At 44.5% G+C, this 21,352-nt stretch overlaps 1 protein-coding gene and 1 non-coding gene across 4 annotated transcripts in view; both read left to right on the plus strand.

The window, feature by feature from the left end:
* Window positions 1-20,996, plus strand: part of ST8SIA3 (ST8 alpha-N-acetyl-neuraminide alpha-2,8-sialyltransferase 3) — a 108,883-nt gene extending 87,887 nt beyond the window's left edge. For all 3 annotated transcript variants that reach the window (XM_069627034.1, XM_069627035.1, XM_069627033.1), the window contains exon 4: window positions 19,370-20,996. In XM_069627034.1, coding sequence (XP_069483135.1) covers window positions 19,370-19,652 — 283 coding nt within the window. In that variant the 3' untranslated portion in view covers window positions 19,653-20,996. The remainder of the gene's footprint in view (window positions 1-19,369) is intronic.
* On the plus strand, window positions 14,039-14,202 carry LOC138512748 (U1 spliceosomal RNA). Its single transcript, XR_011281520.1, has one exon. It is a non-coding gene; the product is annotated as a U1 spliceosomal RNA (small nuclear RNA).
* Window positions 20,997-21,352: the final 356 nt, after the last annotated feature.

Raw genomic sequence — 21,352 nt, forward strand, 5'->3', positions numbered from 1 at the left:
TTTACATGAGAAGTATGTTCTTCTGTCTTGCTGGAATATATCAGAATATCGTCTAAGTAGACCACAGCGTACTGACACAACAAATCCGAGAATATACGGTCCATGAACCGTTGGAAGATCGTGGGAGGGTTGACTAGGCTGAACGGCATCACCTGGTACTCAAACAGACCGTAAGGAGTGCGAAAAGCCGTCTTCCATTCATCGCCTGTTCATATACGGAGGAGATGATACGCATTCCGCAGGTCTAGTTTCGTGAACACCACCGAGCCCTGGACAGCCTCCAATATCTGTGAGATGATGGGCATGGGATAGCGATCCTTGATGGTTACTTGATTTAATCCCCTGCAGTCGATACAGGGCCTCAACTCCTTAGAATCCCTTTTGGGTATAAAAAACAAAGAGGCGCCAGCCGGTGATCTTGATGGTCGAATCAATCCATTAGCGAGGTTGTCATCCAAGTAATGTCTGAGTACTTCCTTCTCCGACACCGAAAGGGGGTACATCCTACCAAAGGGAACCAGGGCCTGCGGTACTAGGTCTATTCTGCATTCTTCTGGTCGGTGTGGAGGGAGTTCTAATGGTTGCTGTTCCTTGAAGACAGCAGCAAACTCCTTAAAGCTACCTGGGATGCAATGGATAAAGCTCGTCCCTGTCGCACTTACTGTCTTCACCTTTTCGAACAGGGGCTCTGGTAGGCACTCCTCTTGGCAGTATGCAGATTGAAAACTCAACAGATTTTCCATCCAATTTATAGTTGGGTTGTGTCTTCGGAGCCATCCGATACCCAATATTACTGGGAAATGGGCTGCGCGGATTATGTCGAATCTCATTACCTCCAAATGTTGCTGAATGGATACTCGTACTTCTTCAGTGGTATGAGTAATAAGTCCGGAGCATAAGGGAGCACCGTCCACCCCCTCTACCTTTTGGTCCTCTTTCTTGGCGATTCTGAGCAGACCCACCTTATCAGCCCATAAGGTGTCCAGGAAATTTCCTGACGCTCCACAGTCCAGTAGAGCCTGAGTTTCCACTTCTTTTCCTCTGAATAAGAGCTTGACTGTTAATACCATAAGGCGTTGATCCTCAGAGGTCTTGGCGGAAGTTACAGAAAGAGAGGTGTAGGAACAAGGAAACGCCCCTCGATAGTCCATCCTACCAACTACCGAGGCCGTTCGTTTCTCGGCCTCCTAGGGGGTACGTCGGGACAATCTCTCAACAGGTGAGTGGCAGCTCCACAATACAGGCAAAGGCTGCCTTCTCGCCTTCTCTTCAGCAGTCAAGGGGGCTCTCGTAGTTCCTATTTGCATAGGTTATTTCCTGGTAGATGGGCGAGTTGCAGGTGAGTAGGCTGAGGGGAGCGGCTCAAAAGAAAGTCCGGAACTGCAAGTCTTTTACTTTTCATTCTTCTGCTCTGTCAGGCGGAAATCAATTCGAAGAACTGCAGTTATGAGATCTGAAAAAGAATCAGGTCTAGGAATCCTGGCAAGCTCATCCTTTAATTCCTCTCGCAATCCTCTCCGAAAAATGGTGTATTGGGCTTGTTCTTGCCAGCCTGCCTCAGCCGCTAATCTCTTGAAAGATGAAATGTAAGAAAGCAGGTCTGAACTTCCTTGGCAAACGTCAAGTAGATCTTCACTAGCTATGTGTGCACTTTCAGTACGAAGAAAAGTCTGTTTAAGTAGGTCCTTAAATGCAGCATAATCCTGTAGAACAGGGTCGGACTGGGACACCAAAGGAGTTGCCCATGGCAAGGCATTCCCAAGGCAAAGTGAATGTTACAAGCTTCCAGGAATTCTTTCACTTTCCTTTCTGAGCCGTCGAATTTGCCGGATACCAAAGGTAGGAGGGGGGGATCGGAAGATTGCTGTTCTCGGGTGGCTACCCTTTGCTGGAGGGCAGCATTGTCAGCCTTAAGTGTCTGCACTTCCAAAGTGAGGTTCTGTACTGCCGCTACGAGCTCCTGAAGCTGTTGTGGTGTTGCCATGGCTGTATCTTGGCATTGCAAGCTATCAAGGCTACCAGGCTGCCCAAATACAATATTGGGCTTGTCAGTTAAATCTTCCTCTTCACTCAAACACAGGATATCTCCTAGTTCCCCTTCCTCCTCACCTGACGTTGAAGAGTAGTCCAGTTTCTTCCTTTGGGTGTGTCTGGCTTGTGGCTTCTTCTTAAGAAGGTAAGGTCGGCCTCGAAAGGAAGCCACTGTGACTCTGAGTCCGGAATCAACAGTGACTCCCCTCCGCGACAGCCAACAACGGAGTACGAGGAAAAGCCTTGCGGCACAAAAACCCCTTCAGGATCGTAGGTTGAGTGAGAAGAGTCCAGACTGGATGAAGACCAAGGCGACAAGTGGAAAGCTGACTGTAGCACAATTCCAAGCTGAGAGAATGAAACCAGATTCTCGAGGGAAACAAAAAAGAAGGGGGCAGAAGGAGGCTGTCCCAGACAGAAACCCAGAAAGAGCCAGGGAGGAGTCAAGGAAGCAGGAACAAGGGAATGGCGAGCGGGAAGGAAAACACAGAGGATAGAGCGGACCACTGCTAAGAAAGGTTACAGAGCGCAGCGCAATGAGAGAGATCAAAGTTGCAATGCGCCGAACCGCTGAGTGTAGGATGTTAAATACACTCGGTGGCGGCCATGTTGGAAAGTCTAGACCGTTAACTACGTCTAGGGAAGAAACGTTGTGGCACCGTTAGATGGCGGCCATGGTTCCACCTCTTCCACAGCCACCAGTATCCCGTGGTTGTGACAGACCGTTAAATCTTGGCTCGTCCCACCTTTTCCTCATATGGTTCCTTACAAGGACGGTATCTCCAGGGAAAATGGATGGTACACAAAGTCCTTTAGCTGTGTCTGCAGTAGTATCTCCTTCTGTGTTCCGTGCTGCCCTGCACCCTTTGCCTCGTCGCTGCAGCTGGTCTGAAATTACAGTAAGGCAAGATGACATGCAATTCAGGTAATTTTGCATTTCAGACCCTAAGATTTCTCCTGTGGACTGGGCATTACATCTAGCTCTATCTCGGGGTCTCAGGGGAGTACGCATTCTTCTTCCTGTGGCTATCTCGTGTGGCATAAGATGATTGTCAGAACCGGGTTGGTTCCGGAGTGCATACAATGCCAAAGGAAGGTAGTGCAACCATCCTTTTCTTAGAGTAAGCTTCAACTTGGCTATCCTTTCCTTTAATAAGCCATTGAGCTTCTCACAGATGCTGTTAGCTTGTGGATGATACGCCAACAAGAACTTGTGCTTTATACCAAGTAGCAAGCTAATCTGTTCGAATGTCTCATTTACAAAGTGACGTCCATTATCTGATCTCATGACTTCACACACCCCCCACCTGTGGAACACTTCTCTCACTAAAAATGTTGGCGCACAGGTAGAGTCTGGGTGTGTACATGGACCTGCCTATATCCATCTAGAGAATGGACACACCACAACAATTAAGTATCTGTACCCGTTACATACTTGAATCATGTCAATGTAATCGATGTGAAAGTGCTGAAAAGGCCCATTTGGCCTGGGGATGACTCCTCTCATTACTTTTAATGTGTGCCCAGCTGTGAATTGTTGGCAGATTATACAGTTCACTATTAAAAAAATGCAACATGCTCAGTTAAATTCGGTATGAACCAGTCTTCTGCGAGCGTTGCTGCAAGATTCTCTTTTGTCATGTGTGCTGGGTAATGTAGCTGCTCCAGTGCTAATTTTAACAGGGCTATAGGCATTACTGGTTTACCAGTGCTGTCTTGTCACCACAAACTGTCAGAGGGGTTTAAAGAACACCCTCGCCGTTTCCATACATTTTTCTCTTCCTGTGGTGCCTCCCCTTGGAGTTCCATCAACTTTGTTTACCCTAGATTGTTATAGTTTTCAGGTGTAGTTCGTGCAGCCATCATTCTCTCATTGGGATGGGTGACTTCTACTGGTGACTTCTACTTCACGATCGTTTCATTCTTGGATGCCATACATTTGGCTTCCGTGTCTGCTGCTTAGTTTCTGCGTGAGATAAAATCTGTCCCTTTCGTGTGGGCGGCGTATTTCACAACCGCTATGCCTACTGGGAGCTGTAGTGCCTTGATCAGCCTGTCCAATAAGGCTGTGTGCTGCACTGGTGTGCCATCTGCTCGGAGGTAGCCCCTCCTTTTCTAGCATGCTAAGCCTGCATGCACTATTGACGTCACATAGGCGGAGTCACTGTACACGGTTACTTCCTGGTCTGCGTGATTCTCAATGACGAGTATCAACGCCAATAATTCTGCAGCAAGTGCTGAATAGCGAGATGGTATTGGTGCACTAAGTAGTACTCTAAATTCTCCATTTGCGGTGTGTTTGATTCCCGCGACGCCTGTATATCTTTGCCCATCATTTTGATTGATTCTTGAAGAACTGTCAATAAAGACACTTTCTCTTTCTGCCAAAGCATTTTCTTTCACTCTGGGGATCTCATCATAGAATTCTTCATAATTTGCACAGTCTTGGATCGGTTCTACTTTAGTGACTGGCTCAGCTGTAAACATAGCTGGGTTCACTATCTTACATTGGACTACTTTAATTGATGGATTCGATATGATCACCTCATAGGCAGAGGCTCTCTGGGATGTCACCGTGCCCTTTGGTTTCTCTAGAATAGCAAATAGTGAGTACTCAACGTACAACGTCATTGAGCAACCCATCACAATGGTTGTAGCTTTCTCTATGGCGAACGCTGTGGCAGCTAAACTTTGTTCGCACAGGAAATGGCCTCTCATTACTGGGTCCAAATTTCCACTATAGTATGCCAGGGGCTTGTACCCCAATGTGATTTTCTGTGTGAGCACTGCCGTCATAATGCTGCCATTCGTGCATGAAAACAGGTAAAATTCCTCTACATAATTGGGAATCCCTAGAACTGGTGCTGTGCAAATAGCTTTTTTGAGTTCAGCAAATCCTTCCTCCATGGTCTCAGACCATTACATGTTTTCTTTTGTCACTTGGGCCTTCTTTAGGGCCTGAAGTAAAGGCTTAGTGTAAGTGCTATAGTCGAAGACCCATGCCCTAACATAGTTGCACAGGCCTAAACAACTCTGCATCTATTTTATCGTGTCTGGCTTAGGCGTGTTCAGTATGGCTTCAGCCCTTTCTGAGGTCACTCTTTTTCCCTCATGTGAGATGAACTGGCCTGTATACAGCACTTCTTGTTGACAATATTGTAGCTTTTCCTTGTCAACCGTATATCCTTTCTCAGCCAGTATAGTCAATAGCTGAACAGAATCGTGCCTGCATTGTTTCTCTGTCATGCTGTAGATTAAGATGTCATCCACATATTGCAGGACAACACTTTCCAATGTGATATTGCTCAGTTCCATCTGTAGGACCCTGTTAAAAATAAAAAGAGACTCACGTTACCCCTGGCGAAGCCTCGTGCTTTTCAGACGCATCTGTCTGATCGTGAATGGCATCAGATCTTGTGAGTCACAGTACAACAGGATTGAAAAAATGCATTTTTCAAATCAATCACTGTGAAATATTTTGCCTCAACAGGTATATTACATAGAATTGTAGCCGGGTTTGGGACTAGAGGGAACTCAGCCTCAACAATAACATTTATTTTGCGTAAATCCTGAATTAGCCTTCAAGACTCTGCCTTTGATTTTTTTGATCAGATAAACCGCAGTATTGCATGATGACTCTAACGTCACTAAGATGCCTTGCTCCATCATAGCCAAAATTGTCTTAAAAAGCCCTTCATCTGCCTCTCTGGACATGGGATATTGTCAGACTCTTGGTAGAATTGCTCCTCGTTTCAATTTGATTTTCACTTCTCCAACCCCTTTCAATAGGCCTATGTCATAGGGTCCTGTGGTCCACACTGGGTCTGGAACCTGGGCCATGTCATCATCAAAATATTCAGGACGGTTTTGTGCCATCATCATTCTCTGATGCACTTCTCTTTTAATCATTCTCACCCAAAAGGTGAGACTCACTTCCACCATTGTCTCTCCCATATCTGCTTGCTCTTCAAACAGATCGTCATCAGTGATGTCAGTCAATCGATATCCTTCTTCAATGGAGATTACTGTGCACCATTGTCGGCCTTCGTCGTCATAACCATCAATCAAGGCCATTCTCCCTCGTACTGCAGCTGTGTGTATCATCAAGGGAAATACTTGTCCCTTCTCCTTGTGCATCGGTATTCTTAGTCTAAATAAAAACTCATCTGGGGTTCTCATGATTTTATCTGCAAGGCCTGGCAGCCCTGCCATTAGCACCCATATTCCCTACGTGAATATTTCTGGCTCTAATGGTATAGCCCTCATGGCTGTGTGTCCTGCGTAAGCTCTAATCATTTCGCATACGTTTGAATAGTGCATTCCTGGAGTTGAACATACTATGCCCTCCTCCGTGAATGAGATTGTCATATAACTTTGTCATTAAATCTCGAGCCAAAATGTTTACTGTGGTCTGTCGTGAACATAATAAAGGCACATTCATTTCACATTCTCCTATAGAGACTGGAAGTGTGTTTGTGAAGGGAACACAACTTGTAGCTCCTGTGAAACTCTGAGTATTTATGGCCTCGCTGGACAAGGAAAACTTGCCTTCACGTATGCATGAGCGTGTTGCGCCCGTGTCAACTAAGAAGGAATATTCTTTATCCCCTATAACGACATCCACCCTAGGTTCCCAGTGAGGGTCTGGTGTCACTGATAGGATAGAACACATCAGGGTTCCCAGTGAGCTGTCCTAATCCATATATAGCTTGGGCCCACCGTGTGCTGATGGATTTCCCCCATTGGCAGTGTTATTTCCCATTGCAGGGTTCATGGTCTGTCCTGAGCTCATCGTTTGTGGCAATTGCAACAGTGACTGTTGGGACTGCCCTTGTGGAAAACTCACTATATTCTGAAGTTGCATACCGTGTTGCGCTCCTGGCGCTTGTTGTTGCACCGTGTGATTTTGTGTAACACCCTGCTGTAAAAACACAGGTGGATTCGCCATGCCTGCTTCTGTGCCTTGGTCGTTCTCACCATGCCTTGGTTTCTGCATGTGCGTGAAAATGCCCTGTCATCCCACACAACCAACATACTGGCGGTGGTCGGATCATTTGCCCATTTGGCATATCTTGATTACCATGTTGCATATTTTGAAAACCTCCTTGATTATTTTGAAACCCTCCCTGATTGCCCTGCCATCCTCTTCCTCTAAATCCTCTTCCCCTTGGGTAAACCCCTGTATTGCCCTGATTATTCTGTTGTGGATTATTGACATGCTGCATGCTGCAGGCTTGATTCAGCTGTGCTAGTTATCATGGCTCCCTCAAGAGCATATTTTGACAATTTCTTCTGCTCCAACTTCACTTCCTCACCCTTTCGTGCAGCTTCCTTTTTGCAATTGTTTTCTTGTAGTAGCCTGCAATAGTGTCTGAGGGTCAGCTGTATTTCTGACCGTGGCTTAGCCTCGATTCCTACCAATTTCTTGAGCTGTTTCTGTACCGGCTCTGGCAGCATTGGCACAATATATGGTAGAACACAGGTTTAGATTTCCCCCAAGATTCATGAGTCTCGAGTACCCACGTGTCTTGAAAATTCTGTATCTAAATTAAAGGATCCTCAGACTCCTTCATTTTACATGTTAATATAGCTCCCATATCAGAAGTGTCTGGGTAAAGCACTTACAGTGCCTTCCATACTGCGGTTATGCAATTGTTAAATGGAGCTCCGTCATGCGCAGTATTGATTGTGGTCACACCCGGGTAACCTGCCCTTGTCCACACATCGTCTGCTCTCTCACCAAGTATGGCGATTAGGAGACCCTTGATATCCCATATAGCTAACGTGTTTCCTCCTGTCATTTTTTCTAACTTGTGTATCCATTTTCCAGCTCCCGATGTCAGCATTGGAAGCTTGTTTTTCAAATTTTCATGATTCATGTGTGGCCATGGAATATATTGTTTTCTCCCCCCCTTTCTCGAGTAACAGAAATTGGGTTGAATAGCTCTCTCTCTCTTCTCTCATTGTTCTCCTATCTATTGCAGGGGTAATATTTCTGCATCACTGCCTACCTGGCAATGTCCTAAGCCTGCTCACATAGGGCAGTTGAGACACCCCCCTCTGGCCATGAGATACTTCTTCATGTCGGTAGGACTGTGTGGCTGACTCTGATGCCCTCGGCGTTAGTGTCCCACCACCTTATCTCTTTCTCCCTTGGGAGTCATCTTTCGCTCCTTCTCTCTTCCTCCTTTTCCTCATGTTCCTCTCTTTCTGAGTTGGACATTGTCTTTGCCCAACTCGTGCCACTTCTTGTGCCTTCTTTGTTCCTACTTATTTCTAGTCTATCCAGGGATAGTTCTCTATTCCCACTATTTCGGGAAACATCCTCAGTGTCGTAAAGTTGAGTGCTCTCTAAGCGCTCGTCTTCCCCCTCCCCTTGGGGTATTTGTTGTAACCCCCTTTCGTCATATATTCTATTGATCATCTCTCTGATGCTTCTGGTGTCGAAGTCATCTCTAATATTTGCCCTAGACGTGCCTGGTACTGAATCATACTCAGGAAAGAATTCTTCTATGTCTTCCCATTCTACTACTGGATCGGGTTTTCTAACCTCTCTTTCCAGATATTCAGTATCGCGTGCACTCTGTCTTCGCTTACATTCCACATCGTCATTGAATTCTCTGCGCTTCCTCGCCTCTTCTCTGACCCTATCTTCTTCCTTTCTCTTTTCAGTTCTACGTTCATCTGCCCTTTGGATTTCCTCATCCCTTCATCTCTTTATTCTCTTTTCTCGCATTCTTTGCTCTTCCTCTGACCTTTGCTGTTGCTGTTTGTCTTGATCATTGGCTGCTCTCTGTTTGCGATCGAGTTGTCTTTCTTGTTCTTCGCGATATAGTTGTTCTCGCCTTTGTCTATCTTTCTTATCCTTTCATCTCTTACTTCGTTCTCTTTTCTCGTTTCTCTGTATATCATCTAGCCTCTCTCTTTGTCTTTGCCATCAAATTTCAATAGAATTTGCCCTCCCATCCATTCGTTTTTTTGCGAATGTTATCTCATCAGTTCTAGCTTCATTTCCTTTTGCCTTCTCTCTTCTTATCGAGAGATGCACTTGCCTGTGTCTGGTCCCTTCTTTCATCATCACATCTCTCCCTGTCCCTTGGGACTGTGGAGGTGATATCCTTATTCTTTTCCTTCCCTTGATTTTCGTCACTAATTTGTGTAGATGACTCATATGCTGGGTTGCTATACCCTGTAGCTGCTTTAAGTTTTCTCAGCGGGTATAACCCTTCATCTTTATTTTCTTCAATCTTCGGGTTTGGCTGGGGCGGGTGGCACGGTAGGCGTCTCACCTCCTTCTGAACATACATTAAGTATCCAATCTATTAGCGGCTCCTCTTCCTTTCCCTGTTCATACATTTTCCAAAGCTCTAGAACAGCTAGGCTTTCAGGCTACCTTTTTGCCCATGTACGTGGCGTGCATGTATGTCGTCATGTGTTGCAAAACAACTTTAGGTAAGGACCCACCTTGTGGCCATGGCATAAACATTTCATGGGCGGGTCCCCTTAACCAAATCTGTACTGTATTTTTTCAGCTTAGGTGCATGTTTCGGCAATTGTTTGCTTGGGTTACCAATGGAGTTATGTCTTCCATGCTTAAATCTGTTCTCTTTCTCTTTATATAACACTTGTTAAAGCTTCACGTGACTTGAACAGTTCCAACAATATGAGCGGGCACCAAACACTGCAAGCTCCAATCCTGATTTTTTTTCCCACAAAATGATATATCTTCTATTTTACTCCAAAAACATCAATCCATATACTATTTTATCTCAGCTATTCAATCGCATCAAATTTAAGTCAATTTATGAAAGAAAATGTTCAATTTATGACGTCACAACAAACAACATGTAAGACTGACATTTAACAGACTAGACGAACACCTGCTGGTCTCATGTATCTCTGCCTCTAAATTTTACCCCGTCATGGAGTTTAAATGTATGCCTTTCAAAGCATGTTTAATCGCTGTGGTAGTCTATTTGTTCCCCTTTATTTGGAACTCTGCATACACGTTTCTTCTAGCCGCTATATTAGCGTAGGAATAAGGCGAATCCTCTCACTTCTCGAGTGTCCTTCCCGGTAACCTCTCTCTTCTCGGGTGTCCTCCCGGGTATCTTTCCTTTAGTTACTTCTCAGTTACTCTTGAGTCATTATTCCCTTCCCCTTAGATATATGCATTCTTCTCCATTTCTAGCTATACTTTGTTTTTCCGCCTCCCTCCGTTACCTTTTCCCTTTACTTCTTCTAAAGCATGCACTTTTGCCAAAATACTCAATCTTTTTCACTCACCGTTCGCATGTTTCCTCTCTGGACCCTCGGGATCACCACCTTCGTTACTGCCTTCTTTGGCTTTTCTCCCACTCAGCTGCCTGTAGAAATGGGAAGGGGTTACGTGGGGAAGCACAGGTCCCTTCAGACCTTGTTAAGCAGATTTTGTTTTCTTACACTATTGTCTATGGGGAGCTTCACAGTCTACTCAGCCGAATGCCAAAGGACTCATGATATTGCCGAACACCTAGCGTTACTTTATGTCGACAGTGAACGGGTGTCTTATTCTAATCGATAATCGATAACCATCAATCTCTGCTACCAAGTGTACTCCGAGACCCCCGGCTGGTCCATAGAGCCGAGGTTTGCTCAGAATTACTTTAAGACGAGATAGCTGCACCTTTGAGATGGATGGAGGTGCAGATTCTTTACTCCAACACTAATCAATAAGGACAACTCAATGGTTTGGCAAAGGGAGTCCGTTTAATGACAAGTATAGAAAATGTGAAGTTATGGATATCAGCAGTGATGCGATCGTCCTTCTCACTTCAACTCCAACGAACTTCATACAAGTTGTAACATTTATACTAAAAAATCTTCATCACTAATGTGTAACACTCAAAAGTTAACATGCAGTTCTATTGGTTAGGAAAAGGTAACGTTACTATAGGTACTATATCTGTATATGGTAACGAGTGAGGGGATTGGGGAAAACACTGTCAGGTGGGAATCTAAGCCCTTCCTTCAAACATGACTACTGTAGACGTCACAGAAAGTACGACGTCTCATTGGTTCTAATAACTATAGGACCCTAGATTATTTGGTCCATTGGAATTGGGTTGGCAGCAACCCTATGCATACTTTTTACTTTGCTTAGCAGCACGCAGAATGGTTGGCTAGGTGCGGCGTGCCCCTTAGTTACCCGGCCTTCCTCCAATTATGGTTACAATCAATCATCACTTTAGCATCCATGTGTCAATTAGTTCATTGTGGTTGGCCTCAAGACTGCATCTTCTGTCTGGAAAAGTTCTGATATCTCTGCCTGGTCAGGTGCCAAGCGTAGGTGTGAACCCAAGCTTCTTCTAGCTCAGCTGGTCACGTGATTCCTACACTGTGAATTTGTCTCTTTTCTCCCAATTTGTGTATTTGATTCTCATTTAGCCCACCACCTGCCTTCGTCTTCTTATCTTGACCTTTCAAAGGCAGGATATTCTGTTCAATTAGATGTAGCTACTGTTTGCTTCTTTTATTAGTATGACCTTGGCTCTCCTGGCACGAGTTGCCTCTGCCGAGTTTCGTTTCAGCCGTCTCTTCTCGTTTTGCAAAATATGAATCTTTCTTATTCTGCCTTTAGTAACCTAGGTTGATTCTGCTTCTTATGCAAAGTAGAAATACACTCATAATACTGTGCTTCATTTTGAGGCAGATTATGTATAATGGCGCTTACCGCACTATTCTTCTACTAAGCATAGCAAGCCGCACTGTTTTCTCAGCTTTATTGTGGTTCCAAGCATATTTACAGGTGTAAACTGGTCGGATGCCTTCATCTTGCTTACAGCTTTAAACTTCTTTGCATTTCGACATCGCCCTTTCACTTTAGGTTCACAATATCCTTATTCATGGTGTTTCGTCCTTTGCATTATTCTCGGGTCATCAGTTCTTCTATCTGCAAGTCAGTCCGGGTCCTTGTGAAGTCACCATCCGTCTTCCATTAAGACCTTTTTGGTTTCTTCCGGGACTATACTTGGGCAATCTTCATTTAATTTCATTTGTTGGTAGGGTTTCATTAATGTCGTTTGTTGGTAGGGTTTCATTAATGGATACCTTACTGTCCGTGGTTTCCTTGGTATTGGTACTTCTATAGGTGCTGTTCTTCTGAAAGCTACTTGGCAGAGCCCTACTGCGGCTCTCTTCTGGTTTATTTGCTCATCATACATCACATATTTTGGTGTGAACATTCCTGGTACTTCAAAATGGACGATTGAGTGCAGGCTTTATTTGGGACCTCCTCTACACTATGGTGAGCTTTTTGTGCAGGGGGCACTTTTTCTGTAGTGCTGCCTCTGGCCGCTTGCATCCATCCATCCCCTAACTCAGTGTATACCTGTATATCATTCTTTGGTGCACTTTTTTGGGTTTGGATTTGTAAATAGTCTAATGGAACTAAGCAGGTGTTCAATAATTGTTATCATTAAATATAAATGTACTCAGTTATTTCGGTAATTGGGGCAATAAATGTTTCTAAATGTCTTTATACAGAAACTTTGATATGATGGTCACCTGTTCCAGCACAGATGATTCAGATAATGATTTACCATCCTCTAGAGAAGGGTTGTCCAGCATACGGCTCGCGGGCCACAATGTGGCCCTCCAAACCATTTTATGTGGCCCGCGAGGCAGATTTATTTATTTATGCAATGTTTGTCAGGTACCTGTACCCGACAAAACATTGCATAAATAAATAAAACGGGTCATGGCGGAGGATTGTAGCTGTGTCTTGTGACCCCTTGGAAGGGGTCACCAGAGGTACTTGCAGTCCTCAGCCACAACCCTGTTAATTTATTTATTTAAGAAATGTGTGTTGGATATGTCGAGCCGGCAGATTTATTTATTTATGCACTGTTTGTCGTGTACCTTTATCCGACAAACATTGCATAAATAAATAAATTCACCGGGTCGTGGCTAAGGACCGAGTCATGGTGGAGGACTGTAACTATAAATTTACCTTTATCCGACAAACATTGCATAAATAAATAAATTAACCGGGTCGTTGCAGAGGACTGTAACTGCCTCTGGCAGTTACAGTTAATTTATTTTAACTGTAATTTATACGGTTAATTTATTTATGAAAGGTTTGTCGGATACGTGGACCCAGCAGATTTATTTATTTATGCAATGTTTGTCGGATAAAGGTAAATTTATAGTTACAGTCATAAAGAAATAAATAGTGGGGCTTCCAGAACGGGCCAACCCCTGCCCTCCTGCTTGCAACTTTGCCCTGATTTATTGGTGAAAGAAAGAAAAAGTCCCATGCGTGTGTAGGTTGCACACACAGCCCCTGGTCTTGTAACAGAATTTTGCTGCAGTCAAGAGGGCCAGCATTCACTGGAGGGTTGGAGTGCACAGGTGCCTAACCCCAGCCTTGTGCGCCCCATGATATCAGGTGCCTCTGTTGTTCTTGAAGCCATCCTGCACTGGCTCTGTTTTTGCACCCTGGCCCTCCAACCTTAAGAAGGCCTAGCCAGCTCCTGGAAGTGGGTGGGGGCAGGGGGACGTGCTACCAGCTGCCGCTGCCTGCCCCGACCGAGCACCGATCTGGCACGGTCGGGCCTTGCCTTCATGGCGTTGCCGTGTCCTGCTGGGGGGCACCCCTCCTGAGACGCTCTAGTTAAGCGGGGTGACCTGTCGGCCCAGAATGGCCATGGACCCATCTGGGGCCGACAGGCCAGTGGGCACACTGCACCAGGTCTGCTCACATTCCGACTGGGCCTGCTGGCTGATGGCCAGGTCTGAATTTATGCAAATCTCAGGCCGAGCAGGGCCTGATGAAAGGAAGTGTGCTACAACGTGCCTCTTCTGCTGAGCTCTGCTTGCCGGAGCTTCCCCCTACACGTGGGACAGGCAGCTCTGCAGACGCTCAGGGCCTCTGGGAGGGCTGGGGCTGGGTCAGGGCCTGCCTTCTCACCCTCGCTTAGCAGGGTTTCCAGAACGGGCCCAACCCCTGCCCTCTTGCTTGCAACTCATACTTGCCTGGCAGGGGAGAATCTGTGATCAGGAAGACAGATCTCCCTGGGTGAGGCTCATCCATTGCACATCAGATTTGTTGACCCCTGTGATGCCCACAAATGCTTGATGCACAACTAACTTATTTCCGGTAGTGGGGGGCTGAGTTTGCGCTTTCCCCTCTTTTATTGGTGAAGGAAAGAAAAAGTTATGTGTGCAAGTCAGGTTGTTTGCACACCGAGACCCTGGTCTTGTAGCAGAGTTTCTTTTGCTGCTGTCAAGAGTGCCAGCCCTGAGCAACTCAGGGGTCCACAGCCCTGATGTATTGGTAAAAGAAAGAGAAAGGCACATGTGTGAGTAGGTTGGTTGCACACAGAGCCCCTGGTCTTGTGGCAGAATTAATTTTTCTGCAGCCTCCTGTTCCTCCCCTCCTTTGTCCTTGTCCTCCTCCTGTTCCTCAACTGCTCTTTTCACCTCACATTTTCCCCCCACTTTCTCCTCCTCTTCTCTTCTTATCTGCTCCATGTCACAGCCTCCATCCTAATCTCCTCTACCAGCCTCTCCTTTCTTCAACTATCACTGCTACTCGTTCTTGAAACTCCTGCACCCTCTGCTTTTCCTATGTCAGGTTTTACACTCCAATGTCCCCTTCTCCTGGAAAGGTCTTGCAGTGGGGTCCACGACCCAGTTAATATTTATTAATGCAATGTTTGGCGGATACATGGGACCGGCTTATTTATTTACTTATGCAATGTTTGTCGGATACCTGTATCGCACGAACATTGCTCAAATAAATAAATATACAAGTAGTCGACAAACATTGCATGAATACATAAATACCTATTAACATCACACACATGCAGCCACCCAACTGCTTTCAGAGAGGAGCTGCAGAAGCTGTGCTGGGTGTGGTTCAAAAGAAAACATTGCTTATGGTGAACAGAAATCACCCAGTTTGAATAGTACCCAAGGGGGTGGTTTTTTTGTAAAATGGGATGCAAATTGTTCATTTTAACAAATATTTACTCAGCAGCAGTGGTCAGAACTATTATCTGTATAGTGAAGTAATTCAATTAGGTTCACCTTTGGGTGATTGCTTTTCCACATTTTATCTGTTAAATTGGATTGTACTTCTTTCATTACCACAGAAGTAATGAATGTGTATTACAGCGATAAGCTGCTATATGTATTGGGCACAACACTGCATAGGCAGCATCAATCATTAACACAGAAGTAATGAATGTGAATTACAGAGATAATCTGGCATATGTATTGGGCACACTGCACATGCTCAGGCAGCATCAATCATGCTTGTACAGGACAATGCTGGCCTAAATTGGGAACAGCCAGAATAGATATGTTGCTAAAGAGGCATATTGTGGGCACAACCAGCATGACAATGTGTTACATCAGTGACAGTGCTGTCTTTCACTGTGGACACATTGATCATTAACATGTGTTGTCTTGTAAAATGTTCTTGTCTGCTGTTGGTGACATGGAATGTTCATGTTCCCCTTTAGAACTGATTGTAAACATATGGCTTGTTTGGTCACTTTTTCTGCTGTAAAATGCACCATTTCAACCCCATATTAGAAAGGATAATTCATGGGGGGGACCTCCCAAACCTTCCCTAGATCCATATAGCTCCCTCGCTACGCTCGGTCGACCCCACTATTTCAGAAACATATTAACACATACACACTGAAAGAAATCACAAGCAATGAACCTTTGATCACTGTCCCTGATGCCAAAAGCTATCTTTGGGACTGCATGGCTATCACTGCCTGTGATGCTATTGTGTCAAAGGTCACACAATATTGCTTTTTAACATACTGCTTTGGGTGAGGTTGTTGACTTTTGGCTCGGGTGACAAAAAGTTAATGCTTCGGCCCCACATTCAAAAAGGTTGGACAAGCCTGCTCTAGAATGTCCTTTTATTTCTACCGTGAAAGAAAGTTGAGCAACTACTCAATTACTCTGTATTGAAGCCTTTGACTGCTTCTACAACTGGAACCCAAACAAGTCAGGGAGCGGAGTCAATATTTCTCTATGCCCTTGATGATCCTCAAAAGGTGCCACTATTGAGGGGTTTGCAGCCCGTGAATAATTGGATCTGTCAGCGACTTTGGCACCATTACCAATAGCATCATATTTGACTGCCTACACATGATCTGAAATTGCGGGAAGGCACAGGCCTTTCGATAGACCAGGTTCCCGTGCCTACCACATAAAGAAGCAGAAATCCTACATCTTTGGATCGCATTTTACGATCCAGACAGCCCACCGGCCTCTTTGATGGTTAATGACCACGCAAGGGGAGATCCCTAAGCTTTTGCGTTGGGCCATTTACCTACTGGGACTAGGTATGAACATCCAGCACAAGACAGGCTGCCTGCATGGAAATGCAAGTGGCCACAGCCGGTACTTTTGCCTTGATGGCGAACCAGTCCCTCAGTAGAGTGGTGGTTCACATATTGAGGCTGGGGCGGCATGTGAGGAATTCGACCATCCGCACAGTGGGTGTGCGCTCGCCTGGTTTTTTGAAATTTTAAAAGAAATTGAACGATGGTAGATGTACCTCTGGAAAAAGTGTGGGGCTAATCCACACACATTTTCCTATGCTCACCAAACAACATATACATAGACCTGTGTACATTGGGTGGACACAGCCTACAGCTACCGTCAACCCTGTCATATTTAGTTGGGATATTACAGCGAGGATTACACCATGTCCTCTAAGAAGGAGGAGGGCAAAACATTCCCCCTGCCATGGACAGCCTAATTAACAAAGAAAGGCTCCATGGATCCGCCCCTGTCCTTTTGTTAGCTCTGCTCGTGGCGACTTTGCATACTCTTCAGAGTTTAATTTGAAAAGGCCCACATGGGGCCTGGCTGGAGTTGCTAACAAAGGCGACAGGAAACCCCAACAACCTTTGGTATGCACTCTGTCAACCTGAAGCCAGCTCCTGCACTTAGGATCAATGGACAGTGAAATATCATATCTGGGACTGCGTGTTACAGTAGTCATCCCCGGACGGGGACCCCATTCAGAAACTAGGAGAATATGATTTGACGGAGACAGAAAGTCTGGTCCTGCCGCAGCTTCAAGGGAGACCTGCCACTTTAATCAGGAACCTCAGAGAGCTTCATTAACTAGAGAGACCCTTTGATCTACAACAGACAGGAAGATCGGTTTGACTTAGTATTACATGTTTTCACCCCATACCTTTTCTGTTGCAAAGCACTCAGGCTATGATCTCATGCATACTGGAGATTGCCGGTGGGGACCCAGGATTGGTTCATTAAGGTAGGCTTAGCTTACATCAATCACTGTGGCCCATTTGGCTTTAAAAGAGGGCTGGGACCCTCCCTTGGGCAGATAATTTGAAGACTTAGAAAGGCTTAGCAAGAAGAATTGGATCCTGGCTGAAGGTACAGTCTGCCTTAGTTCTTCTGCCAGTAAAGAACCAGTACCCAGTCAGCACACAGAGCGCCCTGCTAGGCTCTGCAGAAAGCTCCCTAGTGGAAATTGCCAGAAAGTCTCTCAACCAAACCAAGGACAAGGCAGCTACCTGCAACACTCTCCTCAGCTTTAGGATGACACGAGCCCAGTGAAGAAGCTAGGAGGAGTGCATCGACAACCATCTACTAACGTCTGCCTTAAAGGACACTTTTGAGCCAGTCGAGCCCCTCGAGCTGCAGCCGACTGCACTGCTGACTGTTGTTATGCTGCATTCGCTAAAGCTGTCTGAGACGCCTAAACCAGTGCTTCAGATCCACCGACCAGCACTGAAACAAAGATTCCTCAACCCGAGCCGCCGTGTAGGCCAGCCTGCACCCACCTGTCCATTCTTGCTTACCGAAGTGTCTGCCACCTAATACCCGCAACTATCTCCCATCTTGAACTCTGTCGCAGAAGCTGGCAGGCGCCCTGAAACCGACTGGACCCTGTTTAGCACCAAAAACATCGACAGCACCAGGTACATTGTGGTTCTGTCCCCCTGGTTCGTCTTTGAAGACCCCTAGTGACATTCTACCACCCATTGCTCCCTTTGTGTTGAAACCAAGTATCCTTGAACTATTGCAAAAAAATTATTATACCAACTACCCTCCTTTCAGCATCCAGAGTGCATCCATTTTCCTTTTTTGAAACTGTCTGTCCTCTGCATTCCTTTACAGGGTGGGTTGTATTTTGTAGGGTGCTAGAACTGTCTGTTGTGATAATAATAAAGTAGATATTTGTATCCAACCTTGACTGGGCAGTCCCTTTTATCATTGGGTAATAATTGAATTTTCGCTGTGTTGCAACTAACCAATGATCTGCGACCTTGCTGAGATAAGCCTGCTGTTCCGTCCATGTTACCAACATTGGACAAGGAGGATTTCAATTGACTCCTGTTTCCAATCTTTTTGGATCCCTTCTGGTGTACTAGATGTGTGGGGCTGATTGATGGCTTAGAAACCGATATTCATCCCTCGACCATTAGTGCCCCGGAAGTTGATTCGTCACACTTACAAGAGCCAATGGTTCCTACTTTTACCATTTTTTATTCTTAGCCCAATTTGGTTGGCTAGGCGAGCTTTATTTTGCAAAGCCACAGGGTATCAAAACTGTAAATAACTAGTGACCCAGGGCGGGTTTTAGCATGTTTGTAGATTTACGAGCTGATTAAATAGTTTTGCTTACTTATATAAAATCTCAATTCCAGCAGTTGGGACATAAATTCCCATGGGAATATTTAATTTTTACCTAAAGAGGAATTCCTCTGCACGTTGTCTCTGCTAGATAGCTATGTCCTCGGCTTTTTCAAGAAGCGGAAGCCTGGTCAATGCCATTTAGGATTCCTTTTTCTAACCACTCGTCTATGTGTGTGGGGATAGTTGGTTAAATTGGCAGCCATTTTGTTACTCATCAACCTAGTAAAGATCAAGAAAAGTCAAGTTCCATACCAAAGTATTGCTATCTATATTTTCCCAATGTCTTCTTTAACGTGATAGAAAGCTTAACCAATTCTTTTTGTGTTTTATGTGCATTATTTTCAGGTAAATATATCAAATATTGCCTCAAATTCTGGTACAGCATGATACACATATTAAACATGTAAAATGCTAACAACAAGAAAAAAAGGAAAGAAAAATAAATGTATCAAGAAATTTACTTTTTGGATTGTTACTAGTTGGTAATCATCAACAGGAGTCACACACCCTCTTGTAACCATTTAGCGATACACAAGCATAGTAAAAAGAGCTTTCAAAGAATTCTCCATTGTAACTAGGCTTGACTAAATTGATGGCATTATCTACATGTTAAATACATTTATTTAAATCTGTGATTTTTGTATTTCTGCAGGTACTGGAAAAACAAGCATCTGTCCCCGAAGCGACTTAGCACAGGCATCCTGATGTACACGCTTGCCTCTGCAATCTGCGAGGAGATACACTTGTACGGTTTCTGGCCCTTCGGGTGGGACCCCAACACTGGGAAAGACCTTCCCTATCATTACTATGACAAGAAGGGAACAAAGTTTACCACCAAGTGGCAGGAATCCCACCAGCTGCCCGCCGAGTTCAAGCTGCTCTACAAGATGCACGGCGAAGGACTTACCAAGCTCACTCTGTCACATTGTGCCTAAGAACATGACCAAGACTCAAGTGCCAAGTGAATGTTTAAAGTGCCCAAAACTTAATCCAGCATCCTTAAACAAGATAACACAATTCCATGGATATATGTAGTTTCTGGCCCTTTCACTACTGGTAACAATGTTGGCATTTTTAGTGAGGTGTACGTGTTGAACAGATTTTTTCATTAATGTTCTTTATGAAAAAATGTGTATAATTATTTCACATAGAAGATTTCGATTTATGGATTTGCTGCTAATTATGTGTTTTAAAGTATTTTCTCAAAGGTTACAGACTCTAAACTCTAGTATTCACACGATGTTGGGGAAACAAGGTGTTCATTAAGTATTTATGTTTTTTTTTCTCTCAATGTACGAACTCAAAGAAAGTAATTACAAGCCCATGAACCTTGTCCTGGGTATGGTGAGAAACTGCAAACCCTATCCACCTGCCTATCTGTACATGCACACCAAAGTGCAAATGGCAAAAAGTGCCAATTTGAACATGCACATATTTGGAAACATTCTTGCTTTTATAGGTTACATTTATAGTGGGGCATTATACATACACTTTAAAACATATACACTTTTGTTCAGTGCTTTTTTTTAAATCAATGACTGTCCTATTTAAAATTCATAATTCTTAATTCTTAATTAATGTCACAGACACATTTCATTATATTTATGCTCTGGTAGTTTACTCTGTGAATGAAATGATGTGCCCTTTAAATGCCATGTGCCCGCAGCACTTTTAGCATTCTGGGGGAGGGGAGGGCCTCAGAGTCAATACCCATCACTGTGAGAATGAAAGGTTTGGGTGTGGGTCCTGCTTTTAAAACATCCATTTTCTGACCTCTCGAAAAATTTGACTAACCTTTAGGTCACCTGCGTGTTTAGGTTTACGTATGCTGGCCTGCTGGTCAGGGGAAACCCTCAAAGACATAAAATTGTCCCAATCAGAGGTTCTTTTTGATGACTCATGAATAACATAGAAAGGTGGACACTATCCTACATCCTATACTACTGTAAGACACTCCACACTCCGTCACGTTTAGCCTTCTTCTGAAGACGCCAATTATTGATTGTAGCTTTCTGAAACATCCTTGCTTTCAATTGTTATTCCTTTTGTCTTTCTCATAATGCGGCTTCTTATTAAGCTCTGTCAGGGAAGGATCACAAGGCTGTTCCCTACCCTCGCCTCTAACCCAAAAGCAGTAAAGATGTGGTCCAACTGCTCAACCAGAGGTGATCCATCAGACTCAAGAAGAAGCCCTGCAAGAGACTGCTCCTGCCCACCCCACTCCCTTGCTTCTTTTTCCTACACACATACTTTGATCTGTTGTGAATATATATATATTTTATATATATTTTATATATATATATATGTATATATATATATATATATATATATATATATATATATATATATATACACACACAGACACAATTATATTATGAGTGTGAATCTGAAAGCATGGCATTGCTTATGCAATGGCTCAGACTTCTTGACTTGATGCATCGTGATTTTCAAAAGGAGTGTGGAAAACCTCCCTTCATATGAAAGAATGTATATTCTGTGTCCTGAGTTATTCCACCCTCTTCCTATACTTTTCCTGCTCTGTCATCTAATTTGTTGTGAGCGCTGCCAATCCGACCCTCCTTCCTTCAGGACTTATCCCAACCTGAAGCAAATCTGCAGTGTTGGCATGCGGCTT

The sequence above is a fragment of the Ambystoma mexicanum genome, chromosome 6p (assembly GCF_040938575.1).
Source record: "Ambystoma mexicanum isolate Mex_15411 chromosome 6p, UKY_AmexF1_1, whole genome shotgun sequence".
NCBI classification, from domain to species: domain Eukaryota; kingdom Metazoa; phylum Chordata; class Amphibia; order Caudata; family Ambystomatidae; genus Ambystoma; species Ambystoma mexicanum.